The following is a 15,819-nucleotide window of genomic DNA, read 5'->3' as shown; positions in this document are numbered from 1 at the left end:
CACCCAGTGCTCATCAGAACAAGTGCCCTCCTTTTTAAAAATATTTATTTATTCATTTTGAGGGGGGAGAGGAAGAAAGAGTGGGAGAGAGAGAGAATCCCAAGCAGGCTCTGCACTGTCAGTGCTGAGTCCAACATTGGGCTTGATCTCACCAAATCTTGAGATCATGACCTGAGCCAAAATCAAGAGTTGGACGCTTAGCCAACTGAGCCACTTAGGTGCCCCAACAAGTGCCCTCCCTAATAGCTATCACCCATCTAACCCATCCTCCTCCCACCTCCCTCCATCAACCCTCAGTTTGTTCTCTATCTTTAAGAGTCTCTTGTAGTTTGTTTCCCTCTTTTCTCTTTCCCTCACTTCCCATATGTTCATCTGTTTTGTTTCTTAAATTCCACATATGAGTGAAATCATATGATATTTGTCTTTCTCCAATTGGCTTATTTCTCTTAGCATAATATATTCTAGCTCCATCCATGTCATTGCAAATGACAAGATTTCATTCTTTTTGATGGCTGAGTAATATTCCATTATATATATATATATATATATATATATATATATATATATATAGCACATCTTCTTATACATTCATCAGTTGATGGACATTTGGGCTCTCTCCATAGTTTGGCTATTGTTGGTAATGCTGCTATAAACATTGGGGTGCATGAACCCCCCAAAATCTGTATTTTTGTATCCTTTGGGTAAATAACCTACTATTGCAATTGTTGGGTCATAAGGTAGTTCTAGTTTTACTTCTTTGAGGACCCTTCATATGGTTCTCCAGAATGGCTGCACCAGTCTACATTCCCACAAACAGTGCAAGAGGGTTCCCCTGTCTCCACATCCTTGCCAACACCTGTTGTTTCTTGTGGTGTTAATTTTAACTATTCTGATAGGTGTGAGATCAGTATCTCATCATGGTTTTGATTTGTATTTCCCTGATGATGAGTGACGTTGACCATGTTTATGTGTGTCTCTTAGCCACCCGGATGTCTTCTTTAGAAAAGTGTCTGTCTATTCATGTCTTCTGTGGGTGGATAATTAAAATGGGTAATTTTTTTCAAATTTTTTTTTAACATTTATTTATTTTTGAGACAGAGAGAGACAGAGCATGAACGGGGGAGGGTGAGAGAGAGGGAGACACAGAATCCGAAACAGGCTCCAGGCTCTGAGCTGTCAGCACAGAGCCTGACGCGGGGCTCGAACCCACGGACCGTGAGATCATGACCTGAGCCGAAGTCGGCGCTTAACCGACTGAGCCACCCAGGCGCCCCTAAAATGGGTAATTTAACAAGATGATTCATGTTACTTAAACTCCAGCCACCAAGTGTAGTACCTTATGACTCTGCTGACCTTTTTCTGGCAACATAATAACTCATTTAATGAACATAAGCCTCAGGTTCTGGTAGTACTTATTGAGGTAATAATTATATATTTTTAAAGTATAAATAATAATGATTTATAGTATTTGCATAGGACTTTAAGTTAAAAACCACTTTAACCTATATATCTTGTGTTTTTACTTCATCCCAAACAATGGGCTGTTACAATAATTTAAGACAAGTGAATTCTAAAGCTTTCCCAATAAGCCAGCAAGTCCAAGGGAGGACCATAAGCAATCAAACTGCTTTAAAGTCTCCTTACAGCCTCATTTTAAAACCTAGGTAATATTTCTAGTTTACTTAAAGCTCTTTAGGAAAAGAGGTTAACCTTTAAAATGTCAGAGCCTCTGTGCTAGCTTGGGCTTTAATCATCGTAATTTGTGCAAAAGAGGCAGACTTGGAAAACCTTCTGCTCCTGCAGTGTTACAGTAAAGGCATCACTTGAGAAAGCCAGATTGAAAAAGTCCAGACGTTTTGTTAAAATTTCCTACTGTGTTATATACGGGTCTCCCGTTTCCATCAGTTAGCCTTCATTTATCCCTCAAATTCCAGTCTATTGATATTTTGTCAGAGGTGTCTGTGACCCCTCAGTCTAAATAAAGCCCCGTTTTTGAGCCTTTCTATCCTTCATTGCATTTATCACAATTGTAATTATATAATTTTTGCATGGTTCATTATTTAATGTCTGTGTCCCTAATGGATTGGGAATTCCTCAAATGCAGAGATTGTGTTTTGTTAACTACTGTTAAACTGAAGCCCTAACACTGTGGCCTGGCACAGAGAGGCACCTAATTCATACTTGAATGAATGAATGAAGAGTAAGAAAATGTTCCCTCATAAAAGGTCCCAGTGTTTCGTATTTACAAGCATCAAAGTACCCTAGAAAACTGTCTTTGTTGTTTGGGAGATAGGCTGGGAAGTGAGGACAGATTTTGAAACAGCAGTGTTGGGAAGTCCCATTCAATTCACCTGAATGTAGGTGGAGAGAGTTTGGCAAAGTTAACTGAACAAATGCTGACTGAGGAATACTAGACGCATAAAATAAAATTACAGTTTGCTTTAACTGCCTTATATTGTCTACCTGCCTTGTAGATAGAATGTGTGCACTAAAACTTTTGACATTTCATCTGAAATGCTGGAGACTGGATGTGGATGGGGGAGCATGTGGCGGGGGTGGGGGGGCTTGGTGGGGGCATCAACATATACCCACCAGCAGGGCTCTGATGACAAAAAATTTCAGGGGGAATCAGAAACAAATCTATAGATAAAATTGTGATTACATTAAGAAGTAATGCATGCATCAAGGATGATTGATTCTTCCTCTAGAAGATACTATCTTCTAAAGCATCTAGAGGGTCTTAGTGATACTGTTACAACAAGTAGTTATTAAAAAATGAACTCTATTTATTTGGACAAAGGGAAAGCTGAGTGAAAACATGTTAATGTCTTGCATTATGTCTGGGAAAAGATAGTGAAACCATAATGTCAAAACCAAGGGAGATTGGAAGACATGCATGGGGGAGTAAGGCAAAACCATGAAAATGGCATGCTTTGTAATTCTATATGAACAGTGTACCAACTGTTACCCTGCGATACAATTTCAGAATTTGAGGTGGTTCTTTAAGGCAGATAGTTACCATCCTAAGATGTTTTCTTTTAGTCCTTTTGTATCTCTCTTACACTGAAACTCAACCAGGAAAAAAAGGAGGTAGTTTCAATCTTTTCTTGAAACTTAGATCTTTTCAATGGTATGGGTGAAGAACAGGTATTAGGGGACAGTTTTGGGATTTGGATATACCCTAATATTTCCAAGTAAGGGCTACCCTCCACTTGACTGATGACCTCTTGTTCTTACATAATTAATTAATTTGGATATTCAAGGGGCAATCCCTTGGTGCTCACTACACATGCTAAGTCTAAGGGCATTATCAGAGAGCACTAGAACTCTGCAGGTTTCTTTGAAAGCCTCTGGTACTGACTGTCACAGTACCATTCACTTAGACAACTGGGTGTTAAGTTTTCAGAGCTTGAATATTAAGATGTATGTGATCCCAAGATAAGTAAATGGTTTAACATATTTGTATTCAACATGCGAGCATTTGGTAGTTAACAGAACAATTGGGAGCAAAACTTATCAGGTTAGGGTGTTTCGTCTATCCTTTTGTTATCTTACATCTTGCAAAAGTAGCTTAAACTCTGTGCTGATATTGTAGAACTGTAAAATATGGTAATAGTAGTGTTATGAGTATGGATATGAGTTAATTACATAATTTGTTTTTATGAATGTCTGGCAGTAATAGGAACTATATAAAGAGAGATTTTATTATTATTCTGTATTAGCGGGTGTGTGTATTCACATAGGGGACTGATGAAATGAACTAAAAAGTTGAATTACAAAAAAAAAAACCTGCAATTTTATAGCATGCTACTCTAATAACACTTGGAGTTCTTTTTCAGGTGAGAAAGAAAATTGTCTTTTAATTTGTTCCTTAACTGTTTCTCTCTCTTCAGTCTTGTTGACTATTCCTCTTCCCTAGATTTGTTCTTTTGGACAAGTCTCCACCTTAAGCTGATACAATTTAACTTTAACATAGCTCAAAAGGTTGTTTTTTTTTTTTTTTTTTCCATGTCCATACCTACGACAACTTGGAGCATTTTATTTATAGCTAAAAACCTACAGTAAAATTTGGGTAGCTTCCAAATTTCCATCAGTATGAACTGTACCTTATATTTATAGATGTAAAACTTGATCTAATACATGAAGGTTTCTAGGATCAGAACCAATATCTGGAGCCACTGTCTACATTTTTTTCTTTAGTCTGTTGCCCTTTAACGTTGTTTTGGATTGATTTTTATGCTTTCTTAACAGGTATATTTTCTTATACAAAAGAGTCAAGAAATTATTTTCCAACATAAGCAAAAGTTTTTGCCTGTATAACAGAAAACAGAACTTGAAACAAATTACATGTGCAACTCTAATTAATGATACCTACACATCTCTTCTTTCACTTAAATAACATCCCAAGCAAAACCTCCAAAATCTCCAAATATGCTTTTGCTCTTTTTCATCTGCGGGGATCAATGCTCTTAGATTTGGATCAAAGTATATTATAGTTCAGATCACTCTTTGTTTCTTTTTTTATTTCTTTCCCTCCCCCTGCCCCCTACAGTTTATTGCTTTTGCTTCTTTATTCTTCATCCTGGTTTCGATCACAACCTTTTGCCTGGAGACACATGAAGCTTTCAATATTGTTAAAAACAAGACAGAACCAGTCATCAATGGCACAAGCGTTGTTCTGCAATATGAAATCGAAACGGATCCTGCCTTGACGTATGTAGAAGGAGTGTGTGTGGTGTGGTTTACTTTTGAATTTTTAGTCCGTATCATTTTTTCCCCTAATAAACTTGAATTCATCAAAAATCTCTTGAATATCATTGACTTTGTGGCCATCCTACCCTTCTACTTAGAGGTGGGACTCAGTGGGCTGTCGTCCAAAGCTGCTAAAGATGTACTTGGCTTCCTCAGGGTGGTAAGATTTGTGAGGATCCTGAGAATCTTCAAGCTCACCCGCCATTTTGTAGGTCTGAGGGTGCTTGGACACACTCTTCGAGCTAGCACTAATGAATTTTTGCTGCTGATAATCTTCCTGGCTCTAGGAGTTTTGATATTTGCTACTATGATCTACTATGCCGAGAGAGTAGGAGCTCAACCTAACGACCCTTCCGCTAGTGAGCACACGCAGTTTAAAAACATTCCAATTGGCTTCTGGTGGGCTGTAGTGACCATGACTACCTTGGGCTATGGGGATATGTACCCCCAAACATGGTCAGGGATGCTGGTGGGAGCCCTGTGTGCTCTGGCTGGAGTGCTGACAATAGCCATGCCAGTGCCTGTCATTGTCAACAACTTTGGGATGTACTACTCCTTGGCAATGGCGAAGCAGAAACTTCCAAGGAAAAGAAAGAAGCACATCCCTCCTGCCCCTCAGGCAAGCTCACCTACTTTTTGCAAGACAGAATTAAATATGGCCTGTAATAGCACACAGGGTGACACGTGTCTGGGCAAAGACAATCGGCTTCTGGAACATAACAGATCAGGTAAGGCACAATTTCAAATGCATGCCATTAAATACTTTATAGACCAGTATGTCCCTTAGGTAGAAGGCAACCATTTTCATTCTCTGTAAACTTTCATGAGTTTTCAGTTCTACCCCTTCGCAAAACATGTGTTTGTATCAGGCTTGTAGATAGCTAGACTGTAGCCTGTAGCTTTTCTCAGTAGATTCCAAGTAGAAGCCTGCGTAGCTGGTCTATAGAGTTTTCCTGCTTTAGTGGGAATGCCCTCTGCTGATGGTGCCAATATTTTCTTTTGCCTGTTTGTTGCTCTTGTGCCAATGTTTCTTTGTTCCCCTGCACGATGTGATGGTATGATATTGGCCATTTTCCATCTTTCATTCTCAAAATGTTGCTTTCCATATCATTTGGCTTGGCGTGTTTGTCTCAGTTTTATCTCTGCCACATGGGGCCATGCATCTCAACCTAATTCACAAGAAGCAGTTACTTAAAAAGAATGGATGCTTATATTTGAAAAGCCTGAACACCAAAAAGGTGATATGGAAGATAGCCCTTTTGATAATACAAGTTGTTGCTAGTAATATTCTGGAGGGTTGATTAAATTTTCATGATTGTTAACTTAGGTAGGATCTTCAGTATAATCCCTTTAGATTGGGTAAAATGCTATGTGATATAATAGACTCACCATTATTCTGGAGATAGATGATCTGCTTTGTCTAATCAATGGCAAAGTTGAATTTCCCTGTGGATTTCCTTTTTTCTACACTACGCATTGGGTGCTCTGTTCCCTCCCAAAATGAATTTTGGGTGATATATTGCTGAATCCCTTCTCCTCTCCATTGCCATAAATAATCTAGAGAACATCAACTGATAATTGATGTTCATTTTGCCAAAGTTATAGGCAGTAGTGTCCTCTCTATCGTGTATGGATACAGATGAAATATTTTGTAGATTAAACAATTTAATTAGCTTTGAGCCCACTATGAAAATTTAAGATATGTGCATTCCCTGTAACTTAGATATATTTAATATTTTTCTTGTAAAAAAAGATTTATGATAATCCTATGTGAATACTTTTGCATAATTCAGAAATGACACCAATTACACAGAGCAAGCAAGCAAACAAACAAAAAAGGCAAGTAACATTTCCATAGGTCCCTTCATTAGTTTCCAGAAGTTTTTGTGAAGTAAGTGGGGAAAAAAATGTGGCTGGAACTAAAATACTTTCTTAAATATATTATTCATAAAGATCTTTTTGTTCATTTAGTACATTGTTCTGCAGATTCTGTCAATATATCTAAAAACTATTAGGCCAAGAATGTCTTTATGAATAGTGGAGTTTAGTTGATGTTGGTCTCATCAGACTGTTCTCAGTATACCTGTGCAGATTCCTTATGAAGGGCATGGAAAAAGAGGACAAACTCTCAACCTGGGTAAATATTGTTATAACAAGCTAGCATCTAGGCCAATAGGATGTAAATGTCTTTGGCAAGCATATAGAAGTAAACAGTTGTTTCAAGGGCATTTGGAGAAGTTAATCTTATTCCTTCGTTATGCTCAAAAAATATTTTTCATTTCAAAAAGGAGAACCTGGACATAAAGTGAGATTTTGGATTTATTTTATTAATATTTTGGGGGAAATTACTTTCAGCAAATATTAAAAGCCTGTGTCTTAAAGAACTCCAAAGACAAATATGTACCTCGGAGTTTTTCCTTAAGTAGGCTCCACTTTTAAAGATTCCTTTTCACAGTAACTAGAAAGCATGTCAAAAATCTTAAGATATTAATGTGTGTGCTAGTTCATTATCACACTTGTTTTGAATTCATATTAGTTCTGTGAAAGTCAGTTTCCTACTAAATGGGATCCAAAATGGAATTGAAATTTCCCAAGAACATTTCTCTCCTTTTCAATACATTTCCATTTTGCTCCATGTAGATTTTTGTAATGAGTGATGAAAATCCTTTTTCTTATCGTGATGTGATTACTGTGTTTTGTATATGGAGTGACTGTACTATGGACATTCAGTGTAAACTCTTTGTACTGTCTCATTTCCTCATCCATCACTGTCTGTCAATGGGCATGGTGCTGTGACCAGTGTTATCAGGTGACGACAGTACAGGAAGTGAGCCGCCATTATCACCCCCAGAAAGGCTCCCCATCAGACGCTCTAGTACCAGAGACAAAAACAGAAGAGGGGAAACATGTTTCCTACTGACAACAGGTGATTACACGTGTGCTTCTGATGGAGGGATCAGGAAAGGTAGGCATGCATTTAATCAGATCCTAACAGGTGACTTAGAAATTAAGTGCTACTAATATATGGAGTGATATAAATGCTCTTTCATCATTTTCTAGGAAAAACTGCACACAGTGTTGTTTCACATTTCTCATCATGTCTTTTCTCATTATAAACATTTAAAGTACATATCATAACAGTACACTTGACTGTCATAGCTGAAAGGTATTTCATCTTTCTTTTTCTTTCTTTCTTGTCTTTCTTTTCTTCCTTTCTTTCTTTCTTTCTTTCTTTCTTTCTTTCTTTCTTCATTCATTTCTGTCTTTCTTTCTTCATTCATTCATTTCGGTCTTCATTCATTCATTCATTCTTGTTTTTGGTTTTCCATTTGTCTATGGGAAGAATTGTAATGGGGTATTTAAAAATTAAGTTGCTCATCTAATTATCTTAATATAATATACTCAGCAGTCTTTAAAAGTTATCTTTTAAACTACAAGTAATAAAACTCAGTAATTGGCTCTATGCATATATTTGATAAGTAATTGATAGAACAATAAGGCTTTTTTCAAAGAAAAGCTTTAAACATTCTCTAATTAAATCTCTTATCCAGTATTTGGGCAGTCTTTGCCATGATTTATCTGAATGTCACAAGGTTAAAAAGATATAACATCCCTGGCCATATAAAACAGTATATCCAATCACTTAAAAGGCTACTTGTATACTTATATAATATGATACAGAATTTCTCTTCAAGGCAATACTAATAATTTTATTACTATTTTCAACCCACATTGAACTGTGACTTGCACACAGAAGATACTCAATAACACTTGTTGAATGAGTATATTTTGTTGGTTAGGCATCTTGGTCAAGGAATATAACAGTATTGAAGCACCACTCCACCATGTGCTTCCAATTTTCTAGATTATTCCACTGTCTCTGACCATTCCCTAGGTGCTGTTTTTTGTTTTTGTTTTGAGTAAACTTTATGGATCTCAGGACAATTGGGCCCTTTTACCCACTCCTTAAGAAATAATTTTGTGACATTACCTACACTGGTCCAAGGGCTGATATGCTCTTTGATTACTCCTACTTTGATAATTCTGCTTGCTTTATTGCCATGGTTCTCTTTTTCTGTTTATTGACAGAATAGAGAAAGAACTATAATTATTTCTTATGCAATGTACTGAATTTGAATGAAAACCAATCCACAACTTTCATATTAGTGCAACTGTGTTTTAAAAATACTTCACTTTTTGCTATTCATTGCAGTTTCTCCCAATTGAATACTTTAACCTTTTAAGCCTTCAATATTTATTTTGTGATGTCTTCTTTGAAATGTCTCATTACCCATATTGTACTTCTCTTTCATTGCTTCTGAACACTTTTTATTGTCCTGTCTCCATGCCTTTGATCTCAAAAGAGAAGTCAGACTCTTCTTTTATTTCTTTAGTATGTAATATTTCAAATACTTCTTCATTTCAGCTACTTCCATTCCTCTGCATCTATTCTTTATACCAAAATATATTTCAATTATTTGAATATGTTTATTTGATTGTTTGCTAATTTACATTTAAATATTAAGTGCTAGAACAATTTTTTAAATATTTTATGATAGTTAATATCCTATCATTGTACTTAAGCAAAATATGTATACATACATTAACTGATGATAATAACGTATAATAACTTATTGTATAGAACATTATATTTTAAGTACATTACATATCTTAACCCACTATATATGTGTATATATATATGTATATATGTATATATATGTATATATGTATTTATATGTAATGTGTGGCTATATTTTTATACATTTTTGAACATCACATAATAAAGTATCACATCCAATGCTTATACTAAGGTTACATGGTTAAGAACTTAGCTAAATTTTTTTCCTTCCACTGTCAGACAATATTTGAATTTTAAACTATCAAAGGAGATCACATATGAAAAAATACTTTGCAAATTATAAAACATTATGCAAATATAGAATTTTTCTGTAAAATTGCAAAGTTTCATGAGCAAAGCAATTAATAAGATATTTAGTTTGTATGGAAAAATTATACATAAAATTCTATTTCACAAATACAAAATTCTCTTTATCAATGAGCACATCTTTGAAAATTCATCTATGGGCTTTTATTCTTTGTCATTTCTCATCATAATCAACTTCTTTTTTCATTCTTGCTTGGTTTTTTTTACACTACTGTGTTTTTCCTCCCAGTCCTTGTAACATTTTGGCTAACTTTGCTTATTTTTTTAGTGTGTTGTCTTGTCATGTTTATCAGGAATCTATTCTTCTCTTGTTTCCTTTTATGTAGATTATAGAATTCTGCTATTACTCTTATTCAGGCATTTATTTCCTAAATGATCCCTTTTTTATCTTTCAAGTTGGTCTTTCAACTGATTTGATTTTAGTGTGCTGAAAATTCTCCCCTGTACAGATGAAAAGAAATTACCAGATTCCCACTGAATTCTTTTTCTACCAACAAGTATGAATATAGTTGGACATACATTAAGAAAATTTATGGATTCCCTGTAAGAATGAACTCCCAATACTTAGAACCTGTGTTTTTATTTATTCAGTAGTTTTTAGGAAATCATATTACATACACAAAAACATACCCATTTATAGTACATTGCTAGGCAGTTTCAATATTTCCCCATATAAGCACATGCTTTTGACAACCATATAATTGGGACGCCTGGGTGGTTCAGTCGGTTAAGCGTCCGACTTCGGCTCAGGTCATGATGTTGCAGTCCCTGAGTTCGAGCCCCACGTCAGGCTCTGTGCTGACAGCTCAGAGCCTGGAGCCTGTTTCAGATTCTGTGTCTCCCTCTCTCTCTGACCCTCCTCTGTTCATGCTCTGTCTCTCTCTGTCTCAAAAGTAAATAAATGTTAAAAAAATAAAAAAACTAAAAAAAAAAGGACCATATAATAGGCACACCTTGTATTTAGATGCCAATTCCAAGTAGGTTCAATATTGTTTATTCTCATGAATTATATTTTTAACCATTCCACTCAATAAAAAGTTTGCTTAAGCAAAACCTTATCAAATTTTGTATCAGAAATGAACCTGCAGAATAAAAAATATATATATTCAATGAATAACGTATAATTTTACTAAATACTTGTTATTAAATTAGAAGGGAAGTCTTTTCAAATTAACACTGAAATTATAGTTATTGAAGTAAAAGGACTTAGAATAGATAATATTTATGTTAAAAACTGTAATTCAGAATAATAATTGATCATTAAGAATGGGAACCAAGATTTACATATAACTAGGGTGATTAACATAAAACGATCAAGTAAATTTTTACCTTTTTGGAGGTCCTGTAGGGAGATTACATGGTCAACTAGGATAAATTATTCTTCATATAATTCCCAAAGTTATACTTCCAATGTCTTTACAGAAGAGCAGTAATGACTAGCTCTTCAGGAGCATGGAGGTCCCTGTGTAAGGATAAATTATCTGCAATTCTTTTTTAATTATTTAAGACATCCTCTTATTAAGTATTCCATCATCCTCTGGAATAGAATGAAATACATGTTGCCTCCCATGTTTTACATCTCTAAATGCTAACAAAGCTTATTGGCATATAATCCTCTCATTAGCAGAAAGGATGTCCTAGAGAATTTTACAATAGGTTATGGATGGCATAAATTTCCATCTACAAAATCTCAAGGAAGACCGCTGAAAGTTTCTGTGTGTGTGTATGGGGAAGGACGTTTCTGTCCAGTCCAGCTTCTCCCACAGTAGAGCAGTTATTACAGTCTGTGTCCATTCTTGTACTGGCTGCTTGAAAATCAAATAATCACTAACTCACTGAAAATGTTTCTTCTTTTCTAGTGAAAGGAGGAGAGATAGTATTAGCTTCTTCCCCAGAAGTTCCATGAAAATTTAAAAAAGTACCTGAGAGGAACACAGGGAAACACAAAAGGCCCATTTTCTTTCTCATATACTAATCATGCACACCGAGGGCTAATCAGAGCCCAAGGAATATGTCCTGAGACTAAGGAATCCATGAAGTTTAGTGAAGTTGTATCCACTTGCTCAGCTTTGGCTGAGGGAATTTCATTTTCCTGTTCGACAACACTTTTTTTCAGTGGACTTGTCAGAACATTTATTTCCTGACTAGTTTTTCTTATGACTGACTCCTACATTTGGTTCTTGACTACTTTTTCAATCAATAGTTGTCCTGCTTTTAAGACAGTTCACTTCTAACTTTACATGGTGCTAACCACCCCATTGAACTGCCTCTACTCTTTTTCTAATAAATAATGCTACAATATATGAATCTTCCCAAAGGTGACTTTGATGGGAATGTTGCTTGAGTGACTAAGGAAAACCACTGGGTTAAAGCTTGTGAGGAGGATCTTTTATTCCGTAAGTCCATGATAATCACGTACAGTTGATTAGAACGCAAGATAATAGAAAAAGTGAATTATGATCAAATGGTTCTCAGTTCTTGGCAGTGGAGAGCTAACTGAAAACATCACATCATAAAGTTCAGACTGTAATTCACTGAAATTATGACTCAATTTATATTTCATTTCCTTCCTTTTTTTCTTTATATTTTTTTTATCCAAAGATATAGAAATGGGCATTCTACATCACCTAGATAATGGCATCAAATGCCATTATTTAAGAATCATCCTTTTAACACTATAAAGCTGAAAAATTGAATATGCTGGAAAAAGAGTTGCCCACTTAAAGTTGATCATGCTTATTAGATTAGTAAACAATACAAAATGAAAAGAAAAAATAGCCCATTTGGTTTTTTTTTTTTTTAGAAACAGATTCTGAAATTTAAAAATATTAGCCAAGTTTATATCTTACTTAAGTTGCTTTGCCTAACTCTTAAAAGATCTGTAGTATTTTATATACCAAAATTACATCAATACATATTACAGTGGGAAAGAATGAATTTTGAAGCATTACAACTATAAGTTTTGATTGATTTAATTTCTTGGGAATGACAGCTATAGTGAGCTTTATTTTTTTAAGTTATAAATGGTCTCAATATTGAATTCTTTGTAAAAAAATTTTTTTTCCCTTGAACTCAAAATAGCACTTTTGATTATCCTGCATGGTATTATTTGTCTGTGTCTATTTTCTGGTTGAATTCAACTGATGTCTGTGCATTTTTTCATAAAAGGATATGAAAAATCCCGAAGCTTAAACAACATAGCGGGCTTGGCAGGCAATGCTCTGAGGCTGTCTCCAGTAACATCACCCTACAACTCTCCTTGTCCTCTGAGGCGCCCTCGATCTCCCATCCCATCTATTTTGTAAACCAAACTGCATCAGTCGGCTAAATTGTATGAATTCGAGTACTGTTTACCCCAAAATGGAAATAAGTAAATGTAGAGTTACTCCAGGTTCCATTAAATACAGTTTCAATCCTGCATGATACTACTTTTTGAAGTCAGAAATGCTACTTGGGTAGCTCACAAATCTTCTCCTGGCTTTAAAGATTATCTAAAGTAGTGCTACTTCTCCATATTAATTACCCTGCTCTCCTTTTGCAATAAAATGACAGGTAGTGTCAGATATTGGCCAGTATGCTAATACGTAAACATATCTTCAGGGAGATATAATTAAAACAGTGTGCTTCCAAACACCGGTCACTTCATTGGACCTTCATTTCTCGTGACTCTAAACCATTTTGAAGATGTTTGGGATCCTATCTTGATTGCACACAACATGACTTTGGTCAGCTCATTTGCATGGACCATCTTGTCTCTATCACCTGAAAGCAATGTCGCAGAGTTCGGGGACCGTGGATGGCTCAGGATATGTGTACCTGCTGATATGAAAGCACTGGTTGACTGTTCTGCATGTTGAATTGTGGGGCAGGGAGGGCGAGTTTCTCCTTGACATTTTTTTTCCTTATTCTTTGAAAGAAATATTTGTTTTAAACAGTTTAATTTCTTGGTTGATTTACTTTTCTTCAAAAATGCTGTATTGGAGTTCTGAATGTCTCTGGTTGTTTGCACACAGATAACTGCAAAGAGGTTGTCATTACTGGTTACACGCGAGCTGAGGCCAGAGCTCTTACTTAATGACTTGGGGAAGGCACAAAACATGAGAGAAAGGTAACTGCCAGCCAGGCTTGCATTGTTTAGCCAGGAATTGCTGCTTGGTATTAGAGTCATATATATATTTTTCCAATCCCAGGATTTGTCATCATTTTCAGAGGCAAAGTGCCAAATATCACCCAAAGCTCTCGTGTCTTTTTTTATCCCCTTCCTTTATTTTTATTTATTGATTTTTGTGCAAACATCAAAGATGATTGTTTTCACTGGAGGCTTTCTTGACCAGCCTTAAATTTCTGACTCACGGGATTAATCAGATTTTCAGGCAGTGTTGAATCAGGTGCTTTGTCCTGTATGGCGTTTTGTCTGTCTGTCTTAGCTCCCTGTCTTCAATGTATATGCCATCTGTCTTCATGAAGCACAGAAATGCCTTGATAAGATGTTCATGATTTTAGTACCGGGTCCTCTCCCCTGCCCCCCGCCTTCTCTGCTATTTGGAACAGCCTCTCTGCTTTGTGTGTAAATGGATGATGCCCTGTAGACTACCTACGTTAATCAGTACTGTGAACCTTTTTGATAAGCAGGATTTAAGCAGCAGTATCACCATTACATTTGGTTGCTGGCTGCAGTGTCAGTGTCTACTACCTAGCAACCAGCATTCATCACTACACTCCAGCAAAACCCCTAGGGAGTTTTATTCAGCCCAAGTGGAAGAAATTCTGTTTACAGCGTCCCGATGAATGCAATAGCAATAGTGTGTCCAGTGTATTGGGCATGTGAGGGAGGAAAAATGCCATACTATAAATTGAGGGATAAACATTATTATTTCTAAGGCATTCAGGATCCTTGAGACTGTTGATTAATCCTTAATTCTCATGTTTATTTTTTGTGAGGAAACAAATGTCATTTTTATTATTGATCACATAACGTCTATTATTCTCTAAGTCCTAAAGCATGAACTGCATGTCTGAGATTTTGTACGGCAATGTATTTACCCAGACGTACACATCTGATATTTAGAGATTCTGTGATCCTTTTAATAACACCACCCTTAGAAAGTTATAATTCCATATAGCTTTATGGTAAAGGAATTAATATACTGTCTGGTGCTGCTGTTATTGACTGCAGTGTTGTACAGAATTTATCATGGATTTTTGACTGCTGAAAAAGGGACAATGGAATTTAGCCATGCCAAGGACTGTACTGGAAACAGACTTCTGCTGCTGAATGTGCCCTGATGTGACCAGGTCGCACTCGGAAGAAGTCCCTGCGTCTTCATGAGGCATCTAAAGCTTAGAAAAGAACTGTGGCTGGAACTCATTTGGTGCTCCCCATATGAGTGGTCTGCTTGTGGACCTGCCGGGATCCATGAGACAATTGTAAATACCAACACGTGTGCATGGGTCAACAGCTTCAGCCATCTCACACCCAAGGAAGCCAAATTCATGATCAATATCTCTGAAGCTTCAAGTAAGGCCCATACCTCTGTGAATTGCCCCTCTTGGGCCTGCAGTAGATTGTGCTGTGAATCATACAAGGCAGTGATAATGGCGTAGTATAGATGTGTCTTAATTTCCCTTATTTCTTCTTTGTTGTTTGAATCCATGAACATCGATGGTATCATTTTTTTATAAACCATTTATGTTATCTGCTTGTCTTTTTGTGAAATTTTCAGTGCCTATTTATCAAAACTAACCTGTGTTTAGTCACATATTTGTTTAGTTCTGGAGAATCATTATGACTTTAAAAAAAAACTCACCAATGTTATTCATGGTTTAAGTGTTTTGTCATTGTTACCTCAATTATAAATATTACAGAAAATAAAATTCTGGCAACGAGAGTATTTTTTTATTAAATTATCAAGGAGTAATGTCAGTATATAGTAGAGTATTAATCAAATTATATCCTAAAATGTATATTTTGCATAAAAGAGATATTCTTCAATCAATTACTTTTTGTGAGTTTTGTGGCAACCGAAGCTTGTACTTGTTTAAAATTGTTGTAGTTGAAACTGTGTAAGAATTCTTCATCTTGCTTAATCAATATTTCCAGAATCGATTAGTTCCCCTGGGAT

At 35.9% G+C, this 15,819-nt stretch overlaps 1 protein-coding gene across 2 annotated transcripts in view; it reads left to right on the top strand.

The window, feature by feature from the left end:
* The window catches only part of KCNC2 (potassium voltage-gated channel subfamily C member 2), a 197,368-nt gene extending 182,417 nt beyond the window's left edge, over nt 1-14,951 (top strand). The window contains exons 3-5 of one of the 2 annotated variants that reach the window (XM_047866845.1): nt 4,553-5,480; nt 7,553-7,717; nt 13,711-14,951. In XM_047866845.1, the coding sequence (XP_047722801.1) occupies nt 4,553-5,480; nt 7,553-7,717; nt 13,711-13,772 (1,155 nt within the window). In that variant the 3' untranslated portion in view covers nt 13,773-14,951. Of the gene's footprint in view, nt 1-4,552; nt 5,481-7,552; nt 7,718-12,865; nt 13,556-13,710 lie in introns of those variants that run through there. The other variant, XM_047866844.1, reaches the window with a different exon arrangement.
* Nucleotides 14,952-15,819: the final 868 nt, after the last annotated feature.

The sequence above is a fragment of the Prionailurus viverrinus genome, chromosome B4 (assembly GCF_022837055.1).
Source record: "Prionailurus viverrinus isolate Anna chromosome B4, UM_Priviv_1.0, whole genome shotgun sequence".
In the NCBI taxonomy this organism is placed as follows: domain Eukaryota; kingdom Metazoa; phylum Chordata; class Mammalia; order Carnivora; family Felidae; genus Prionailurus; species Prionailurus viverrinus.
The sequence above is the reverse complement of the archived record's forward strand: the minus strand, read 5'-3'. Positions and strand labels throughout refer to the sequence as shown.